The sequence below is a fragment of the Erpetoichthys calabaricus genome, chromosome 1, assembly GCF_900747795.2.
Source record: "Erpetoichthys calabaricus chromosome 1, fErpCal1.3, whole genome shotgun sequence".
NCBI lineage: Eukaryota > Metazoa > Chordata > Cladistia > Polypteriformes > Polypteridae > Erpetoichthys > Erpetoichthys calabaricus.
Window position 1 is genome coordinate 31,186,982 of NC_041394.2, and position 23,401 is coordinate 31,210,382.

The 23,401-nt window shown below is 35.8% G+C and overlaps 1 protein-coding gene across 1 annotated transcript in view; it reads right to left on the reverse strand.

Annotated features, from left to right (window-relative positions):
* sae1 (SUMO1 activating enzyme subunit 1) overlaps positions 1 to 19,234 on the reverse strand; it is a 50,439-nt gene extending 31,205 nt beyond the window's left edge. The window contains exons 1-4 of the mRNA XM_028797286.2: positions 18,991 to 19,234; positions 15,943 to 16,054; positions 11,789 to 11,962; positions 2,841 to 2,986 (exon numbers count right to left, since the gene is read on the reverse strand). Coding sequence (XP_028653119.2) covers positions 2,841 to 2,986; positions 11,789 to 11,962; positions 15,943 to 16,054; positions 18,991 to 19,082 — 524 coding nt within the window. The 5' untranslated portion in view covers positions 19,083 to 19,234. The remainder of the gene's footprint in view (positions 1 to 2,840; positions 2,987 to 11,788; positions 11,963 to 15,942; positions 16,055 to 18,990) is intronic.
* Positions 19,235 to 23,401: the final 4,167 nt, after the last annotated feature.

Genomic DNA, 23,401 nt, shown 5'->3' on the forward strand with positions numbered 1-23,401 from the left:
GCAAAGCCCCTTGCTTGCGCGGTCTAGTGATCCTCAGAGCTATGTTGTCGGGAGCTACATGCTCCTGGTAGGGCTTCCCAAGGCAAACAGGTCTGAGGTGAAGATCCAGACTAACTCGATCCTGAGACCACATATGGAGTTAAACCAAGGATCGGCGTTTCCCTTGCCTGGGAAAGGGTACCTGAGGCCCCACCCTGGGGCCTGGTGGCTGGACCTTCAACCACGGGGCCCAGCCGGGCTCAGCCCGAAGGAGCAACGTGGTTCCGCTCTCTTGTGGGCCCACCACCTGCAAGAGAGGCCATAGGGGTCAGGTGCAATGTGATATGGGTGGTAGCCGAAGGCAGGAACTCTGGCGTTCCGACCCTCGGTTCCCGAAACTGGCTCTTGGGACATGGAATGTTACCTCTCTGGCAGGGAAGGAGCCTGAACTGGTATGAGAGGTTGAAAGGTACCGGCTAGATATAGTCGGGCTCACCTCTACGCATGGTCTGGGCTCTGGAACCATTCCTCTTGAGAGAGGCTGGACTTTGTTCCAATCTGGAGTTGCTGTGGGTGAGAGGTGTCGGGCAGGGGTGGGCTTGCTTATGGCCCCCCGGCTGAAGGCCTGTACGTTGGGGTTCTCCCCGTTGGACGAGAGGGTTGTTTCCCTACGCCTTCGAGTTGGGGGAAGGACTCTGACTGTTGTTTGCGCTTATGCACCGAACAGCAGTTCAGAGTACCCAGCCTTCTTGGAGTCCCTGGAAGAAGCGCAGCTCCTGGGGACTCTATCGTCGTGCTGAGAGACTTAAACGCTCACGTCGGCAACGACAGTGAAACCTGGAGAGGTGTGATTGGGAGGATGGCTTCCCTGATCTAAACTCGAGTGGTGTTCAGTTGTTGGACTTCTGTGCTGGCCATGGATTGTCCATAACGAACACCATGTTCGAGCATAAGGGTGTCCATAAGTGCACTTGGCGCCAGGATGCCCAAGGTCGCTGCTCGATGATCGACTTTGTAGTCGTGTCATCAGATCTGTGACCTTATGTCTTGGACACTCGGGTGAAGAGAGGGGCTGAGCTGTCAACTGATCATCACCTGGTGGTAAGTTGGATCAGGACATCGGACAGTGACCTCCAGCTCTCGCTGGAGTGGTTTGCAGTCGAGTGTGAAGCAGCGGGGATGAGAGTCAGTACCTCTAAATCCGAGGCCATGGTTCTCATCCAGAAAAGGGCAGAATGCTCTCTCCAGGTTGGGAACACATTACTGCCTCAAGTGGAGGAGTTCAAGTATCTTGGGGTCTTGTTCATGAGTGAGGGAAGAATGGAGCGGGAGGTTGACAGACGGATCGGTACGGCATCCGCAGTAATGCGGGCTCTGCAACGGTCCGTCGTGGTGAAGAGAGAGCTGAGCCAAAAGGGGAGGCTGTCGATTTACCAGTCGATCTACTTTCCTACCCTCACCTATGGCCACAAGCTTTGGGTAGTGACTGAAAGAGCAAGTTCGCAGATACAAGTGGCCAAAAAGAGTTTTCTCCGCAGGGTGGCTGGACTTTCCCTTAGAGATAGGGTGAGGAGTTCAGTTATCCGGGAGAGACTCGGAGTAAAGTCACTGCTCCTCCGCATTGAGAGGAGTCAGTTGAGGTGGTTCGGGCATCCAACGCCTCCCTGGGGGGGTGTTCTGGGCATGCCCCACTGGGAGAAGGCCACGGGGCAGATCCAGGACACGCTGGAGGGATTATATGTCCTGGCTGGCCTTGGAACGCCTCAGGGTCCTCCCAGAGGAGCTGGCTGGGGAGAGGAAGGTCTGGGCTTCCCTGCTTAGGCTGCTGCCCCCTTACAAAGCCCAAAATATGGAATTAACAACATAAATGTAGTACTTGCGCTATAGGACTATAATGAACCTTGTATTACTTTTACTTTATTATACTAAGATTAAAAAACATCCAGACGTTAGTTTATATCAGGCAACTGACAAATTTGTTCTTCAGCTACAAAAAAGCACTTTAGTAATTCTTTGAACAATAATTTTTCTTCAACACCCCCACCCCAGGTAACACTGCTTTGCTGGCTATTGTATGTGGTCATTCTGCACTTTATGTTATACGTAAAGCAAAATGCATACTGGAAGACACATACGTTAAATAAATTGCAATGTACTTGTGACATACTGTATGGTATATGAAACTGAACTGAACAGTTTAACAATACTAATGCATAAGAATCAAATATAATACTACTGTACAGGTAGGCAGATGAGCAGTTAATTTTTAACCAAAGCTTATCAATGCAAACAAAGCTGTCTTACATATGTTGTTATTTTACATACAAAAGAACATAAAATGCAATCCCTAACCCTTTAATAATTTTTTTTCTACTAAACAAATATAAATAACAACAGATGTCACTTACAGGTTGTACTAAACATAGCCTCAGAGGCTAAAAGTTTGTTCTTTCCTCTTAAAGTCTGAACACAATTCACATAGACAAATAATAATCTTTAGAGACCCATTAATCATAGACTTTTCTATCTGCTTTTCAAACAACCAAAATAAATGCTGGAGACCAAGTCAATGTTTTGCCAAAAAAGTCACTACTGTATAAGCTTAACTGGCATAAGTTTAAAACTAGTTTTAGTAATGGATTTGAAAGAAAGAATCTTGGTGTAGTAACTAAGGTTTGAACCTTAGTTAAGAAATTAGTCAATACATCTCTACCAAATAAGGTATGAAAATGAGTCATACAATGAATTAAGAAAATTCTTGCAATTAAAAAAAAATGGTCATACAGTAGTTGCTCTTCTGGACACATTTTTCTTACTGTTGATGTCATTCTTCATGAACCCCAACCATAAAGAGAACTCACTCCACAAACTCATGTTCAACTCCAAGATCTGCAAATGTAAATCCATGGTATCCAAATACATCCCCTGCAAAGAACTTGATTTGGTGCTTATGGCAGAGTTGATCAATTTTTATCATGAGATCACGAGAACAACATGTTAGGCATACCTACAAAAGAGAGAACAACCGAGTCAATAACTGTACATTTAGAAATGGCAGACATTTCTAAATTTGTAAATAGATAAAGGAACAATATTAGTGCAAACCAATAATTTACAGATTTTTCGTTCCAGCTAATTTTTTTAACTAATTTGACAAATCATAAATTTAGGTAAGACTGACATTTTTTTTTTTTTTTTTACTATATTACATGCTTTAAAATGGCAAACAAGCCATAGCACGTGGTAATGCAATTTACAATTTGCAATTTCCTAAGATAGTCATTGCAATTTTGTAATATAGCAATCATTATTAATGAATGTAAATATATGTTAATATAGGTTATACAAAAAGAATACTACTCATATTCTACTATACTATTTTCTATACTATCTATATTCTTTTTCTAAGGATTGAGATGAGAAGGTGCCTATCCTGGCAGCATTGGGAACTAACCATAAATGAGACATCAATGAGTATTTGCTATTTCTTGCAATACGCGTACCTTCTGTGTATTTCCTTTGTATTTGGTTGTGTGAACATCTCTTAACCGACACTCCATCTCTCAAGTGCGTTCCCGTAAAGGATGCTTTTCAGATTCTGTCATTATTTTCGAAGTACCTTTCTCACCTTCTGTTCAGTTTTACATTTGCTATCTTTGAAGGCGGCTCTCTCAGTATTGCCTCATATGCCTTTACTCCTCCATGTGCGTCTCACACTCACACTTCCTCTATTGTCACGTCACCAAAGCCACACTGACCAATCAGATTGTCCAGAGGGACTGGACACACAGACTTTAATGTTTTATTATATAATAGATAGATAGATGTATGTGGAACAAACAACAAAAAATACTTATCTTTTATTTAATTAGGTAAGATAAACTTATTTAATCCCAAGGGGAAAGTTAGAATCAATATGCTAAAACTCAATGATAAAATACATATTTTAAGTAATCACCAGAAAAATAGAATAAACTGTCTAGATTATTTAAAGGCTCTCACTTTAAATAAGAATGAATTGTGTGTAATCACCAGAAAAATAGAATAAACTGTCTAGATTATTTAAAGGCTCTCACTTTAAACAAGAATGAATTGTGTATTCATTTGAATCCTATTTCAATGGCAATTATGATTTGTACCTTTATAATTTTCCTAATATTCTACTGTTGAATCATCCTGGAAAACACAATCCAACTCAATAATTTGTGGTTTTAGTCTTATAATGTTAAATGACAGAACATGCATTTGAACTTCAGCAAACAGCTCAGCCAATTTTCCAAATTATGAAGAAAGCTGATGGAATTATTCATTTTCTTCAATACCTCAAACTGCAGGTCACACTGATTATTCTTGATTTTGGGGCTTTGTCTTTATTCTCAGAGACAAGAATGGTTTAACTGGAAGAACTTAATTAGTGTTAACAGGAGGGCCTGTTCTTTCTATTTACCATATTCTAACATTCTGCACATTACTTCATTGTTTTCTGTAACATAAGCATGACAGGTAGTTTCTGCTCAGCAAAAATAAGTCATAGCTGTTATGATGATATTTTTTAAATACTGTTGAGGTTTTATTGCTCAAGAATATGACAGTATTTTAAGAGATTTCTAAAAGTTCAGATCACTTCTGCCATTGACTGTCTTCTGCATTCTTAAAGTATTAAATTTGTAATAATCTATTTAACTCCTAACAGTAAGTCTTTAACTGTTCTCTCATTTGAACCTTGAGAATCTATACCTCAATTTTTGTTTGAACCTCGAGAATCTATACCTCAATTTTTGTTTAAATTGGTTATTACTCTCAAAGCGGTGGTAAGTGTGATTCAAGAGAGCTTCTTTCTGGTAAAAGTAAACAGAATACTTCAAACAGCTATACTGACATATACTGGTAAACCTGAGAAAAAACACAGCTTCTCAATGCCTGAAAACTACCCACCTCCAAGGTACTGCTGTGTGGACTAAGAGAAAACTAAGCTGAAGAAAACCGAGCAGAATCAAATACAATGTCTAATTTTTCAGTAGTCTATTTCATTTCAGTCCATTTAATAATTTCTTAATGCTTTAAGTATAAAAATATGACAGGCCTTTTGAATGTTGGATTAGGGTGGCTGCAATTGGTTGCTTTAAGTTCAAACTTAAATTTGAGCATTTACAACCTTGCACTAGCTCTTAACGTTTTAACATTGTGTGTTCTGCTGTAGAATATAATGCAGCTATACGTGCGCAAACAATTATACACCACTACGCATGTATATTCTGTAATCATTCAATATGCAAACTAATTCAAGCCTTTAACAACTTCAGTTCACAGATTAAGAAAAGAAAACACAAACACCTTTGCATCTAGCAATATATGTAAATATAACATTGAGGTGCCAAGACAGAACACACTTGACTGACCGAACATCTGTTTTTCATTTCAGACGTTCCTTATGTTCTTATGGTCTTAAGGCACATTTAAGAAGGAGGACTGGATTCTGGAGCCTGGCTCAGACAGACTTTGGCTGTACTGTCTCAGAACAAGTGACTACAAGGTTCAGGGGTGGGAGCCAACTAGTTTGACTGAATTAACAAGGTGCTCTTCGCTGGGATATTAAGACATACCAGACAGTTGCTAAAGCTATATTTAATTACAATAAACAAATATTAATTAAACCGTTTAATTTTAGTCTTGTCTATCTGCTTAGAATTATATTTCTTTATGCTTTAATGGGCCTTGAGCAACTTGCGAATCAAGTAAAAGGCTGGAAAATTAGAAATGAAAATAGCAAAAAAAAACCAGCAATTGGTAGTATTCTTTCAACCTGTAATTACTGACAAAAACACAAATTTCCTGCAGCTTTCCAATAGGCGTGTAGTTCAAGAACTATATATATATACAAACAAAACAACATACAACTCCTTTTAATGATTTTGTCAAATGCCATTTATAATATAAAACCTACACCAGTGTTTATGTAGCAAGATAAAATCTGAAAATTCAACTGAAGTTGTGGGATAAAAATAAAGCTGCAAAGACTTATCATTATGTAAATTATTACACCATTCCTCTTGTAATTCAAGAAACATCTAAAGTGCTGTGACAATGAAAGGAAGTTCTTAGGAACAGCACAAATACAGCCAGATGAACGGTCATTTAAGGGCATGCAAGTCAGCATCTATATTTTGTAATGAGTTCTGTCTTTTATTGGCAGCAGCAAAGAAATCAGAGTAGAGCAGTGCACCCAGAATCTTAACTTTGTTAAGCGTCTGGCAGCTAAACTTGGAACCTGCTGCTCCCAGCTAAACTTGGAACTGGCTGCAAGTGCAATGATCACTTGGCTCATTCAATGCAGAGCATTAAACTCTCCAAACAAATAAGTGACTAAAGCCTTCCTAATCAAAAAATAATCACTTACTTACTTAACTTGTATAACATAAATTAATTCTTGTACTCAGGCTCAGTTACATTTAGTTAAAAATGTAGACAGGTACAGTTTCTCTTAAAAATAAACACAACTAACCTGCCATTCCCATCAAGTAAAAACTATTGTGGTAAAAGCAGACAATCAAGGAAAAAGCAGAAACCCTTTCACCTATAGATGAGATGGGGTGGCTGCCATAAAGCTGCACTTCAGACTTGGATACATCAGTTATTTTGGATTGCAATATCAATGCAAGGTTGGGGTTGTAAAAACTACAAAAACAACACCATGCCAGTATCCATCACAAAAAAATCTTTCATAAAAAGACCATCAACATTATGAAGGAGCAAAAGAGCTGCTGCTTTAAAATCATGCACAGAATAGACTTGGTTTGCAAACTGTCATTAATAAAGAGGGTTTTATTTACTGCTCAGTTTGCACAGTAATGTATATCTTTAATGTTTACTAGAAATCCTAATTTTTCATTGACAAATTATTCAGAGTGGATCAGCGCTGTCAACTATTTAAAAATTTCACTTCAGCCTGCAAAATTCACATTTAAGCTGATACCAAAATTAAAAATGAGATGTCCAGAAGACAAATATAATAGCTGTCAAATTCATATAGAAATTTCAAATATACAAGTATGGTAGAACATTGATTATGTGAACTTAACAGTATTGGGACCAAGGTTGGTTCAGTTACTCAAATTTTTTGGATAATGAAGCATATCTAAGAATACTCAGTTTATACAGAAAGGGTAAATAGGCCTATAATTAAATTATTGCATACATGATTATTACTACTGTAAAAATATTAAAGAAATGGTTTGTAATAACCAAATATTTTAAAGAAACAATGTATAATGTATTGTATTTATTTTGAACTTGCCTAATTATTTTACATGGTTTCAACTATACATCATACTTTTTTGCCTTAATGGAACAAATACACAAGTAACTGCACACAAATAAGAATATAATGAATCTTGGGAAAGTTTATTTTTTAAAATACTGTATAAAATCTTGAATTTTTCTATAATCATGCAAGATTGTCTTTTTCTGCAGCAAAATCTCTCACCCTCTTTAAAGCAATATCTTCATAGAACTGCATTCATGGTGTCACTCACACCATGTCACAGCAGTTTCTACCAATTACCTAATTTATTTTTAAACCTGCAGCCTTTCTTTCCATGTGCGTGTAAAACAATGGATGTTTATTCTAGTGCAAAGCATGGAAAGTGAGGTGCAGATACAGCCTGCACACATTTGGTGGGGGGCTTATTTTCTGCTAAAATCCATTGGCCTGGGTGCAGCTGTTGAGCCTCTAGGATTCTGGTTTGGATTAGATTATGTAATTTGAGAAAATGAATGCAGATGGTGTTACCTCTGACCCAAAATGAGTGATGCGAAGTGGAACCAGCAGTGTGAATGTGCAGGCAAGCAGTGTGCGAGGCAGATGAAAGCACACTGTGTCACATGGAAGGAGCTATGGAAAATAGTGTGGTCTTGCTGTGGAATATCTTTTAGGAAGCAATATTTCTTGCTTTTCACCCCATATAACTTTAAACACCCACAAAAATAACTGTAGTGAATTTCACATTTCCCAATTGCAAAATGGCCTATGAAATAATTTTTGGGGCAATTTCACAAGACTATATGTGAAATGAAACAACTGCACGTATCACTAGCCAAACCATGTGTATCTGTGAACAAATAACCATAAACTAATGAAGTAAGCAGCAGGAGTAATATTTCAGGATAACAATCAGCACGCTAAAAGTGGATACTGTATTTAGGGTTTTGCATCAGATACTGATAGTCTGGATTACCACTGTTACAATAATCGACTTTCTACTCTATCAACTAATGTGAATATTCAAATATTTATTGAAACTATTCAGTGTATTAGCTCAGCAAAAAAATAAACAAAAAGCAGTGCAGGCATTCTGTTACTCCTTGCTCTGTTATGCAATTCTGGGAAATTTCACATTGCCATGCTTCAGTTGCATCACACTTTCAGAAATATGCTATATTTTTGATTGGATAGCTAATTTGTCACCAATGAAAGAGACAGCCAACTATTCTGTGAGAAACCGTCACCTTTGCCTTAGTTAAAGCCAGGGCCGGATTAAGACGAAATTGGGCCTGATGCTGCAGCGCAAAAAAGGCCTATTTTTTCTCTGCATTGGGGCATGTGCATTCGACACTCACCATACATGTGCACTCAGACCGACCAAGGAGTCTTAATTGCTTGCGACGCAACCAGACAGCCTTTATTGAACATGAATAATAATAACGACGTAGTATCGTAACAACTCGAAATTAACATCAGACTATGTAACATCAACATTCAACAGCAATTGTCTGAAAAGTGCACTTAATGCAGAAAACCTAACAATGAAATACACAAAATTTCGCAATTCTCTTATGAAACAGAGTAATAAAAAATGAATTTGCAGAGACATTGGGTCAAAGTGACTCAGTTCAGGCTCTTGAGAGTAAAAATTTGTCCACGATTTAAATTTCATAATAGACCAGAATCCTGTCGAGGATTTTAAAAATTCTAAACATCCACGGGCCGGCTTTTAGTTTTACCTTTTCAGATAACCATTTAAATAGCCATCGATTTTTACTGTACAACTAACTTTCAAGGTGAAAAATTTACTACCTGCCACTAACCGAACAATAATAAAGTGGCAAGAATCCCCAAGATATTGCAAAAAACGCAGCTAAATCACTAAGTAAACTGTTTAACATAAAATTGATAGCATTAACTTGAAATCTTAGGTTATCAATAAACACAACGACATTATAGTTACGTCACAGGGCAAAGAACAATAGTAACTGTATAATAAGTAACGCTGTATCTAGGTGTCCGAAAGTCAGACTCCAAATTTCATTCTAAGAATTATTTTGAGGTTAATATAGCAAAGGAAAACTGTTCAGCTTCCGGAAAATTCTCGTCTGTTTTCATCTGGGCCTATTTCAGGAATGGGCCTAATGCTGCAGCATCAATAGCACCCACCTTAATCCGGCCATGGTTAAGGCTATTCCATGGAAACCTTCCTTTCAACATGAAGATCTGAAAAGGATATACTGTACCTCTCTAAGCTCTTACTAACAGGAAGGTTTGAATGCTGAAAATAACCATAACGAGAAAGCAAATTTTGGATTCTTGATGCGCTTAACAACAACAAGCTGCACATTTCAAATTCCAAGTAGTTAATAATGGAGCCAAGAGTATTTTACATAGGAAAAAAAATCCTGGAGAAGTTGCTCATGATTGGTTAAATGCATTACAAACAGTCAATTTTCTAGATACTGTCAGACACTTGGACACATATAGTTATTGTCAGTTTTTCTTTTATATAAACTGTGACATGGACTCTTTTGTCTTTCACAAACTGACCAGCTAAAAGTACCCAGTATAGTATATTGTAATGAATCGCAAGTAATTCAAAATTATTATTAATTAGATGCTTTTTTTTCCCAAAGTCACGAATAAAAAAATCAAAATACAAAAATATTTTGACTGTTTAGCTGGAAATTATAATGTTAATACACAACAAAGAACAAAATTTTAAAGGTGCACCTGAAAAGCTTTGTATTCTAGTTAGCTACAGGGCTAAAACATTGACAACTGGTTAATAGTTGATTGGATCAGTACAGCAGTAGGTACAGAAAAAGAGCAGAAGGATAGAAAACTTCAGCAGTCCCAAGATGCTTTACAATGAAAAATGTTTAAGAGGTGTTTATCAGATACATTTAAGGGTGCGGATGGCAGCTCACCAACTATAATTGGTTTATACTGGTTAGTACTTTGTCACATTGTACTTGCCCCTGCAGGAAGTATAAATCCAGAATCAGTTTAAATGAAGCTCGACAAGCAACATAAAAGAGAAAATCCTTTTTTAAAATTGGGGTTGGGGTGGTGATGTAAAGAGCATCACTGGATGCATTTTTTGAAGTACAAGTATACAAGGAAAAAAAAGGGATCTGGTAAAGTCGTGTATCCTTTTCACAGGCAGAACTACTCTGTTGATTAGATGTGTGGTATCAGTTTCATGCAATGTCAGCAAATATGCAAATAGACAATTACAGAAGGATAACTGTGAAAATTGCTGTTTACCTTGACATTGACAAAATACTAAAATGAAATTTCAAAAGCATGCCTTGTATAATTTTTGGTATTTGATTACACAATTACCATATCCATCCCAAATCAGAATAACCATGTTCTGCTGTATAAGATTAATGAAAACCTGTACAACAGGAACAGGGGAATTAATTGGCTTGGAAATTATAAAATTGTGTGCATCTCACAAGTACAGCATGTCATAATTGGTACAGTTATTGCACAGCACCAAAAGCTGAGTCGGTTTTTTTTGTAAATTATAAATATGTCCATTTTACACCCAGAGGAATTTGAGGCATAATTTACTATAGCAAAGTAGCATTGCTGCTTCACAGGTCCAGAGTTTTTTGGGAGAGCCTGAAACAAGCCTGAAGCAAATTCAGATATTATATGTATGCTTAGTAACTTGAAAGATATTAAAGGAAAGACACTTTTTTTAAATTAAATCCTTTAGCAATGAGCATTCACAAGGTCTCTTTTAAAACTTATAATTGGGCATTTAATTAAAATAGTGATAAGAGAGTAAGGCAATTATTTTGTCCTTTACTTTTATTTTGTTAATGTCAGAAATCACACAAATGGCTTCCAGGACTTGTTGGCATGTAGTTAAGCTACCACACAGTTGTTTGGGAAACACAAAAGCTACTGCAAAACAATAAAGTAGGTGAGCAAAAATTTCCATTTTAAAAAAAGTTATATTGCACCAGGAGAGACTGGCAAATGTATATTATTTCAAGGATGGTCTTGGCCTGTGCAATAAATAAATAAATAGATAGATAGATAGATAGATAGATAGATAGATAGATAGATAGATAGATAGATAGATAGATAGATAGATAGATAGATAGATAGATAGATAGATAGATAGATAGATAGATAGATAGATAGATAGATAGATAGATAGATAGATGAAAGGCACTATATGATAGATAGATAGATAGATAGATAGATAGATAGATAGATAGATAGATAGATAGATAGATAGATAGATAGATAGATACTTTATTAATCCCAGGGGGAAATTCACATTAATAGAACATAATAGACAAAAACAGTTCTGGATAAAGTTCCACTCTTATCCAGACAGAACAGTTTGCTTAATATCCTTATATGCAACATGTAAATGGAAAGAAAATAACATTCTCTAGCAGTGCTAGTGGAAGTACATGTATGTGGTTTTCCATAAAAGCCAGTGAAGAAAGAATTGAATACCTTTGCTATAAGGTTCAGAAATAAAGAAAAACATAATTGAGTTCCTCCAATACTTACAGCATCAAACTGCAGGAAAAAATCATCAGACTTGTTTTCAACATTTTCGTTATCTGCTTTGACTTCAACCATAGGATTTAAATACTGAGCACGTTCCAAGGAGGCATGTGCTCTGTTCTTTTCCGAGGAGTCTACTGGAATTAGAAACTGAGATCGAGTGACTTCTTCAGTGATCTGAAAGTTAAAAAATATATATTTAAGTATGGAATTGTGCTACATATGTAAAATGTATTGTTATAAAATGTTTAGATATTAAAACTAAAAAATTATGGGGAAACCAGCATTGAATGGTTTCACTTTGCAGTGATGATAACCAGAACACAACAAGTGTGAGTTCAAACGATACTATGCCACCAGGTTGCCTGCCAACCCCTATATCTGAAACATTGATCAGACATAAGTGACAGCAAGTAATGGCAGCAGCTAATCACAACAATGTCAGTAGCATCAGATCGATCAACTGACTGACTGCTAGTATGATATGATGACAGCAAAGCAGAGTATAGTCTTCCAAGGTGTGGAAAATGAGAGTGAAAGGAGTAACCATTACCACTATCACAAAGTTCTGCCTCTTGCTTCAGTAAACTTTACTACACTATATTCTGTCACAATCCCTCACCATTCTTGCAATGGTTTATTTGCAACTTTATCTCTACCAACTGTGTTTAAAGTAAATTTGGAGTTTGTTTTAAATCAAAAAATGGGGATTCAAGGATATCCAGCAGATTCACTGCATTTGCCAGTTTTCATTTCATCCACATTTTTAATCAGAAGTTAATTCTTAGTAAAATGTTATTTGTTAATATATTATTTAGGTAGAATGACTGGTAGATATTCACTCTGCTATTTTGACTTCACCATGTTGATTATGCAAAGTAAAAGAAACAAAATACCATTAAATCCAATGAGTATTAGTTTCCCTCCACTATTTTTTAAATCTTAATTCTTTAAAACATTTTTTTGCAATCAACTTCTTTACAATTAACACAAACAGTTACAAATGGCACCTTAATTACATCTCATTACTAATTATTTCAAAGAAGCTTTTAACTGCTGAGGCTTAAAAAAGCAGAATGAACCAAACTGGCAAAAATTTACTATATAAAACAAACTAAAATTATAGAAAAAAATCAAAATTAAATGTCGAGTGTAAGCACAGCAATAACTATAACAGGGGTGTCAAATTCAGACCCTGGAGGCCACAGTGGCTGTGAGTTTTCGTTTCAGACACTTTCTCCATTATTAACTAATTACTAATGATAATGCTAATAAAACATGAATAGTTGATTTTAATTGACTTGCATTTTATTTGCTTTTTTTTTTTCTTTAAGATCAGTAGCTAAACAATAAGGAGAGGCAAAGTGAACCAACAGATGAGGAGACAAACTTTAATCCCATCTGCACCTTTGCGCCTGTGTCATATAATACCTGTCTCAAAAAAATATTTGAAAAAAGTAAAGGTCTGAGAATATTGGTCTGTGGTGGAGCGCAAAGCACCTGGATGCTAATCTCAGAAAAATGAATAACACATAATACAGAATTAAAAATGGCCTCCAGGACTATTTGAGATGCCTTACTTTTGGCTGTAGGTCAAGGAAAAACAATTAAGCAAGTCAGTAATAACTAGGGTTAAATTAGCAGCAGTGACTTGTTAATGAATGAGAGAGTGCATAGATCAACAACCTATAGAAACTGAAGCTCTCCAGGATCTGAGTTTGACACCCTTGCTACAAACAGAAGTTAAACTTAAGCTACTGCTAATTTCCAGGAATGTAAACAAAAATCAGTTCACAGCAAGCAGTATCTATCTTCCAGTTAAGACTTTGGTTGGAATGAAAACCAATGTAAACTAAGGGGCACTCAGGATGAGGTTTGGGAAACACCCATAAAAAGTATATTGTTAAAATATATGTTGAATCACAAACAGTTGCTCATGAGCATACATTCACATAAGAACAAACAACATTTTAACCAAATAATTTTAAGTTTTTAAGAAGCATAATTTTGTTTCAAACATCATGTTATGTGTACAAGGAACAATAAAATGAAAAACTACTTTCAATGATATTTACCTTTACAGTTATAAAATGTAATAGATAATTGTATTTAATTTATGTCAACAACTCTGGAACAATTAACATTGACTAAAAATGTTATAAATGATCTAATATAATCTTGTTTAATAAATAGTATTACATAGTTGATGAATTATGATTAATTCACAGCAACCCTGAAAAGAATAAAAACAAAAGCATTAATATATAACTACTATTCTTAGCTAATGGAAAAGCACCTGTGAGACTTAAATAGCTTATAATTTATTATCCTTAGAACAATGAGTATTGTGACTCAATGGATCACAACAAGTGTTTAGAACATTCATATTTTAATATAAAACTTCTGGAAATGCAATTATATATTCCAGTGATTCAAAAAAAATAAAATTAAAAATGGTTCACTGGACAAGCTTGAAAAAACAAGAACACCATGATCTTATGTATTATTTATTACATTCAACCCTCTCCTCTCATTTACAGCCTGAGAACATTTTCCTAGCTAGGTCCATTTGTTGTTGACTAATTCCATACATCTTTTACCCTATTGACAAGATGTTTTATTCACAAGTGGTTTTCCACATCATCCAAGTGTAGGCTAATTCCTGGCCACCTTTTTGTTTGTTTGTTTTTTTAAACATAGTTCAGTCTTTAACTTTTACATGAATATTTAGGCACTACAATCTTAGTAATGACTAGGAAATCAGTCTACGAACTGCATCTAAATAATGCAGTTAAAACAATTAGAAAATCAGTTTGAAAAACAAATATTTCACTTCAATGCAGCTAAATAAAAACAGATACCGGTATTAACATTCTAAAATAAAAGCTTACTACAAGGCACTTTCCAATCTGACGGAATTGTATAATAACAATATGAAAGTCTAGTATCAGGTAATTTCTCAAAAAGTAGTTATCCATCCATCCATTTTCCAACCCGCTGAATCTGAACACAGGGTCACGGGGGTCTGCTGGAGCCAATCCCAGCCAGCACAGGGCACAAGGCAGGAACCAATCCAGGGCAGGGTGCCAACCCACCACAGGACCAAAAAGTAGTTATAATCGGGATAACTTATAATCATCATAAAAAAAAACTTACATTTTCTGAAAAATTAAACTAATAAAGTATGCAATTGAACCTTATTTTTTCTGCTCAAAAATAAAGTATCCCACTAAAATCTATATTACAACAGAGAGTATAGAGTTGTTAAAAATTGAATTAAAAAAGATACACAAAAGGGAAGTTAATGGAAGGCAATTTTATTGTTTTAAAACAAATACTTGAAACAGAAAGAAATTACCAGGGCTGTGGAGTCAGAGTTGTGAGCAATTATTGGGTTACTGCAGTTGGAGTTGGTAAAAATATGACTAAATCCGACTAAACGTAAATTATAATATAATGTATTAAAATGTAAATAGTAATATAATACATTAAAATACCCAATTTCACATATACTAATTCAATTAAACATTTTTCTCCTTCTAGACTTTTGACAAAAATATAGCTTCATTTTTAATTTTATTAATTTATTATTTTTTTTATATTTTATTTTATTAAAACCAAAAAACATTTCATACATGCAAGTCAATTTTAAGAAAAACTAGTTTGAAACAATTGTTTCAATTAAACATTTTTTTCCTTCTAGACTTTTGACAGAAATATAGCTTCTTTTTTAATTCTGTTACTTTAGTTTTATGTTTAATATTACTCAATATTTGTAAGACACAACAACACTGCTACAGCCTTTAAACAAGAACTTTAACAGGTTAGAGTGCTAAAAAGTAGTCAGATGATTCATGCAGGCAGAGATGAAGTGCCCTGTATCCTGAATGTTCTGTGCTTTCAATCAACTTAGTAAATATATTAGTCTAATCAGAAATAGAGATGTTGGAGGTACCAGAAATTGAGGAGTTTGACTCAAAGGTTTTATGTACTGACTCCACAGCCATGAAGAATTCAGTAACATTCTTGAATAACTTTGCTTAAAAAGGTAATTCTTAAGGTGATGACAACTGGAAACAGCTGACTAAGACTTGGAAAAAAGAACTGCAGATGACGGATTAAAACAAAAAATTTACACAATTCTGAAACCACCCTACCTGTTCATGGTCAAGCATGGTAAGGGCCTTCACTCCTGCTAAAATTAAATTTTTTGCCACTTCAGCTCCAAGACCCTTCATTCCAACTAACAGGACACGAGACCCTCTGAGCCTGAATTGTTGGAAAAAAAAAACATACATTAGAAAACAGTATGCATAAAGGAACTTAATTGTATCTCATTAATCATGATGTCACTTTGTTAAAATTAATAAAAATCTTTGAGTACTAGGCAAAAGACAGAAACTAAGAACGAATGTAAGTCTAACACTCATACACCAGGGCCAATTTACATCTACCAGTTAATCTGCCAAGAACACCTGAGACGTGGGAGGAAATTAAGCTTCCCAACAAAAGACAAACACAGACACAGGAAGAATATGCAAACTCCACACAGTGCAGTGATGCGTCAGTCACTAACTACTGCACAATCACACTACCCTTTATCAAACAGAAAAATGTTGAGAAGTGCTTTTATAGTATCACTTAAAAATGTTGAATATGTCTCATTATGCAACAAGAATACAAAATATATTACACCCAATTAACCCTGATATCATTTTTAGAATGAAGAGAATATGGCTTTCTGGGATCAGGAGTGACAAAATGTCCTTCAGATAAAATCTAAATTAATCCAAACATAGTTTTCTAATCGTCTGATATACATTAGTACATATTCAATGTAAAGAATGGTAAAGTTGCTAACTGTATAGACCATTCCTTATTGGAAGAATCCTAATCCATCTTTTGTAACTCAATAGGAAATTGATATCTTATGTTATTTTAAATTGGGAAAAATTAAAATCTCTTTTTGAGGGAGACAGAAAGAATTTTTTTGACCTTGGAAAGACTCAATTAATGTTATAAAACAGCTTGGTGGTACTTTTTTGGCAGTTTTTTATAAATAGGAAGAATGACATTTTTTGTTACATAGCTCTACAATGTGAGCAGGAGAAATAGGTTGTGAGTTTTCTTTTAGTTTGAGTTTTTTTTTTTTTTAATACAACGGTTTTACTGCTGTATTGCTTATGTGAGTGTACTCAGTATCTATTATTATCCTGCATGTTCTTAACCTGCCCTTTGCAAAGACTGAGCCCCTATCCCGGTAGCACTGGATTCAAAGCAGGAACCAGTCCTGAACCATACTCAATTATATCACTGAATATACTCACACATACAGTCGACATCCAGGTAAGCATTTTGCTGCACTCTACACATATGCCAGTACTACACTTACTACTACTAATTATGACTACCACTGTTGCAGACAGGGCTAATTGAAGATTGCCAATTAACCTAAGAAGTGTATCACTGGGATGTGGAATATTTACACCAATTTGTCTCAGTCTATGGTATGCATATCAATGATAGGGCTTGATAACGTTACAAACGAGTAAAACTCAATGCAAAGGTTATAGAGAGGGATGTTGAATATACATTCCCAATTTGATGTACAACATATTTTTAGTTTTTGTCTACCATTATTTTATGGAACATTTTGGGAGAGTGCCAGACTAATACAGATGAATATATAATGATAAATGCAGACACGTTTTAACAATTATTAAAAATAAAATATCTAAACTTTAATTTTTCATTTTAATATTAATTACTTATTTCTGGCAGGGCTGCCAATATTAGCTTCCATTGTGCTTTTAAACACAATTTTAAAAACAGCAGTAGGCTGAACACAGGAACTCTCTGTGCCACAAAGACTCAGCAATAAGAATGACTTGTAAACCTTTTTGAGTAATTTTTTTTTTAACACAAAGTCATTGCAAACTGTGAGTTATTTTTCTGGTTTAGATCTAAATTCATAATTAAATCGTGAACATTTTAGATGTTATTGTTTTATTCCACATCAAAGCACACTACTGTTGTTAAATGAGAAAATAACGAGTTAGGAGTTAAAAAATGATTAGGCGATACACTCACAACACTATGTGTAATACTTTGTTAAAATCCAATATAAAATATTTGGATGGGGGGAAATAGTCTTTAAATGCACTACCAGTCAAATGTTTGGACACTTCAGAAATGTTTGTGTTTTTGACAGAATATCTTTTTATCAAGATGCTATTACATTGATTTAAAAATAGAGCCAAGACATTACTAATACTGCTAATGGCTATTACTGCCTGAAATGACTGATTATCAGTTTATTATTAAAATATAACTACAAAGCCCTGTTTTTAGCAGCCATTCCTTAAGTGTCCTAATAGTAAACTCCCCAGGCCTACCCTAATTTAGTCATGTATAAATCCTATTTGGTTATTAGAGAAACCTTTGAAATTGCATTAGCACTACTGAAACCTGTCATTCGGTTCACTTGCATTACAAGGTACTGGCGTTCCTAAAGTTCTGTGGTGTGTTCATTCTCATGAAGCATGTCAGTCTATTGTTGTTGTTTGCAGAATGAAGATTATTCCACAGGACTGATTCCCAAGAAGATATGTTTTATTTTTAAATCAATGTAACAGTATCTTGATAAAAGGTGTCAATTTCTTTTAAAGACATGAACATTTCTGGGTGTGTCCAAAACTTTCTGTATATAAACAGTACAGTGCCCGAAGCTTTATTCCATTCTAACTCTTGCTTTTATTTGTTCTTTCTCATCTCGCCAAATGAGTTTCCAAATTACAAATACAAAAGAGCCCTCCCAAATTGTATTTATTCGTGTACTTATTTTTAAAACAAAATACATCACACACATTCTAACACGCTAATCAGGTTCAGAGTCGCGAGATGCCTGTGCCTATCCCAAGAGCGCTGAGAACAAGTTCTGGAATCAACCATGGATCGGGTTGCTGGGCCATCCTATGGGATGTTTAAGAAAACCGGACTATTATGAGAAAATCGCATCCGCACACTGAGACAACGTGCACACTCCTCACTGCAGTCCATGTAACAGATCACTCTGTTTCACTTCTAAAATCGTCTCTAGATGGTCTGCTTAAAACGCATATACTGTATACAGACTCTAGCATAGCAACACGCTATCTCAATCGAATACTCAACTATGATTATTGTGAGCTGGCTATTGTTCGTACCGTTTCTGGGCGTCAAGACCCCATAATCGGATCTGTCTATCATACTGTGCCGCCTCCTCTTCACTTATCACTGATTCTTCTTTTTCCACCATATTCTCGTATTCTTTTGAATCGACGATTACAGTTTTACTTCACAGTGTATGTCAACAACACTGCTGTAAATTTTAATTCAAACAACAGTGCTACCGCGACAAAGTCGCGCTTTCCACTCTTTGAATGGACGCCTGATAATGACGAAACCACGAGCTCGCGCTCATGGTGACGACATTGACGCGCGAGCATTCGTCACGTGGTGACATTTCTACACGAGAGTATGGCAATCATCATTATAAATAAAAGATGGAGAAAATAAGAGGCGTTGTTGCTTCTTTGCCGGTGATTGCTGTGTTAGGCTCTAGCTGTTCTACTACCCTGCTCTGGATATATGGATTTAGAAAATAGATGGATGGAAAAAAACGAGAATTGTGATATTCACCTGTACTGTATTGGGTTTAGTGGTAAATATCATTACATTAAATATCTTATGGTTATGTAAACCAAAAAAGCACAACATTAATTTTTTTTATGCTGTCCGTTTTTAAACCTCTCTGGAAAGACCAGTTTTTGTGGATTGCATAGAAATATATTTATTTACATTAATTATGTTATTTTATGCGAACATATGTTTTGATTTTACCTTTGTATTTATGACAACATTTATTTGTTTACCAAACGCATTTATCCAAAGCAACTTACAAAAGATATCAACATAATCGAGTAAACATCAGTCTGGGGCAGGGGTGGGCAAATTCATTCCTGGAGGGCCGCAGTGGCTGCAGGTTTTTGTTCCAACCCAATTGCTTAATAAGAAGCACTTATTGCTCTAGAAATTCTTCTGCTTCATTTTAGTTGTCATCATTAAGATTATGAATCCTTTTTGCTTATTTAAGTCTTAAACAGCTGCATTCTTGGTTTTTAATTGCTCCTTATTATCAATAAGATGCAAATGACAAAAGAAACCAGCAGTTATCCATTTTGCTTGCTACCCTTTACACCTGTGTGTATTTATCGTGCACTATTTGGTTTAATTAAATACTTGGAAGGAAAGAGAAGAGAAAAAAGTGAAGGATTGAGAATTACCCATCCGTTTTACACTTCAAAGTATTTGGATGATATCCTTAGAATGGAAAAAAAAATCTAGTATATGAGAATGACTTGACATAGCAGAGTTAAAGCACTAACAAGCCATGAAATGTAATTATTGGCAAGGATTGTTTTCTAATTAAGCAACTGGGTTGGAACAAAAACCCGCAGCCACTGCGGCCCTCCAGGAATGAATTTGCCCACCCCTGGTCTGGGGGACTGTTTGGACAGAAGTGTTTCAGGCAGGCCCGGCGCCACCATTAGGGCGAATTAGGCATTCGCCTAGGGCGCAGATCATAAGTGGGGACGGGACCCAGCCACACGGGTTAGCTACTGAACAGTCGGTTGGCGCTCTAATAAAAATCTAGCACCGCACTGGTTACTGAACTAGATTACAGAACTTATTATCACAAGTGAAGAGCTCAAAACGAAATACTAAAAGTTACACTTTCTAGGTTACAAAACCTAGTATCTGACAGAAGTTCACCAAGCAAGTGAGTCTTCAAACACTGCTTGAATGCATTGAGGGAGTCAGGATTTCGAATTTAGGAAGGCAGCTTGTTCCACCAGCTAGGAGCGATAAATGAAGAGTCTGGATTGAGATACCAGAGGCCAACTATCAGCAGACCTGAGGAGTTGAGAGGTAGCATAGGACCTTCATATACGCAATTGCTAACCTTTTGACTCTGTAGGCACTCAATAGGCAAGCATCAAAGATTTGAATTCAATAGTGCTTCTAAAAGAGCCAATAGTGATCTGAAAATAGGAGTGACATGTGCCCACCTCAGCTGGTTGAACACCAGACATAACACTGCATTCTGAATCATCAGCAGCAGCTTGGTGGCACATACTAGTACTTCTGCCAGCAGATAGATGAAGTAGTTCAGATTTGACAAGACCAAAGCCTGGACCAAAGATTGTGATGTATACTATATACTTCTATAGAGTGAATCTGCAAGACCGAGAGGCCACTTCATCATGGTCAATGAAGGACACCTGGTCATCGATCACCACCCCAAAGCTACATACAAACTTGGTGGATGTTATCAGTAGCAATATTGAGTGAAGCAGAGAAGTGGTGCATAATAGAAAGATGAGCGGGATAATAAGAAGGTCCATCTTTGCCCAGTTGATCTGAAGGTGGTGCTCCTTTACCCAAGCTACAATATCAGTAAGACATGTAGATATTCTAGCTGACACAGTGTGGGTACTCTGGAGGAAAGAACAAGTACAACTGTGTATCATCAGCATAACTTCAATAAGATAAACCATGGGACAGGATGGTAAATCCTTACGAGGAGGAGTATAGAAAGAAGAAGATCCTTGGGGCACCCCCATGCTTGTATGATGCACCGTTGATATCTCTCTGCACCAAGAAAAATTATAGGAGTCACCCAAGAGGTAGGACTCAAATCACCTGTGGGCAATCCCTGTGATTTCAGGGTCAGAGAGGATAGCAAGGAGGATATGTTGGTTGACCGTGTCAAAAGCAGAGGAGATATCTAACAGATGAGGATAGATGATGTGTTAGTAAGCTGTAGCCTGTTGTAACATGTTGAAGATGGTAAGTAGACCCGTATCTGTTGAATGGCCCCTCTTGAATCCTGACTTATTAAGATCAAGCAGTTTGTTTTTGGGAAAAACTTAATCTGTAAATATAAATGGAACAGTTATAACCTCATATTTAAATTTTTTGTATTATTTAATATATGCTATATAAACTCTGTTAAGTTAGGTGAGGTCCACAAATCTGCTTAAGTTCTTTAGAAATGAAATGGTTCATCTTCTTTATGATGTTATTGTCATTGTTTGTTTCTTAGCTTTTCTTCTAGCTTTTTAATACTACCTTAAGACTGTGGTTCCCTCACAACAGTGAATGGCATTAAGTAGCTTTGAGAATGTTATTATTTACAGGCTATTCCTTGTTTTGTATGTGTACTGTTCCTTATGCCTGGATATATTATGGACAACTGTTTTAAAAATAAAGATAAAACAATATTCAGGCATTACTTGACATGACTGTTTCTTAATAGTTAATACTTAACTAGAAATGAACTTTTTACGAATTTCAAAAAAATTCAAAACTGTAAATGGTACTTGCAGCAAACAGAAAGAGTTCAGTAATTACTACAGAGCTTTTAAAAAAATTGTAATATCTGAATTCCCAATACAGAACCATGTATAACCAGAGCTTGACATGAAGCAGGGAACAATCTCTGAATTTGTTTAAGGGCATACAGTCACTCACAGAAGAAAAATGTACTCTTACTGATCAACCTAACACCATGTGTTTCAATAAACTATAACATGTTCTTGTATCTTCCTAGAAAAATTATTTTGAAAAAAAACAACCCAAACACCATTCAGAAATTATTTAACCTGGCAATTAAATCAAAAACAGTGAGTAACAACACTTCAGAATGTGACACACATGCCTCCGTTTTTCATTTCGATTAACCAATTAACCTTACTGTCACATCCTAGTAAAATCTAAACTTTAAAATTTTTTTGAAGTATAAGGCTTGCTTACTTTTTTAATTCTACTTCTAAAGTAGAAGTCTGCACAGTGGTGATATTCCCCTTTAGAACTGGATTGTTATTCCAACATAAGTCTTTACAGGAAGCAGTCCCTACCTCTTCTAAATTGCTTTTTAGATTAATATTATGTTGTAAGGTTGGCTTTAACTTAACATACTCATTCTCTTCCTTTTAATCCTTCATATGCAAGCAGATTAATAACAATTTACAGTATATATAAAACATATCAGCTTCCAGTATGTACAGTATATATTAGTATGTTTCCATATATGTACTGCTTATTGTTGTATTTTATATTGTGTTTTATGTTTACTTCAGCAGAAAAAAATGTCATGTTGCATTAGACTTTACAGTATAAAAGCCTTAGGCACTGTGAAGCAAAAGAGTTTCCAATTGCAATGCAATGAATAGATTTTTGTTAATCAATAAACTTCCTAGAAGGTGTGGTAAACAGATGAAATCATAAATTAAATGTGGTGCGAGTACTCTTTGCCTTAAAAACAGCAGCAGTTCTTTAGGTACACTGGCATGCAGTTTTTCAAGATCCTCATGTGGTCTGTTGTTCCAAGCCCCTTGGAGAACTTGTAAAGCTTGCCACAGTTCCACCGCACACTTTGGCTGTCTTTCTTGCTTCTGGTTTCTCAAGTAATTTTGGACTGACTTTATGATGAAAAAGGCTCTATGAGTACCATATAATCTCTTGCAAGATTCCCTTTTCTTCTTTTAACTGAAGATAGATTTTTTATGACTT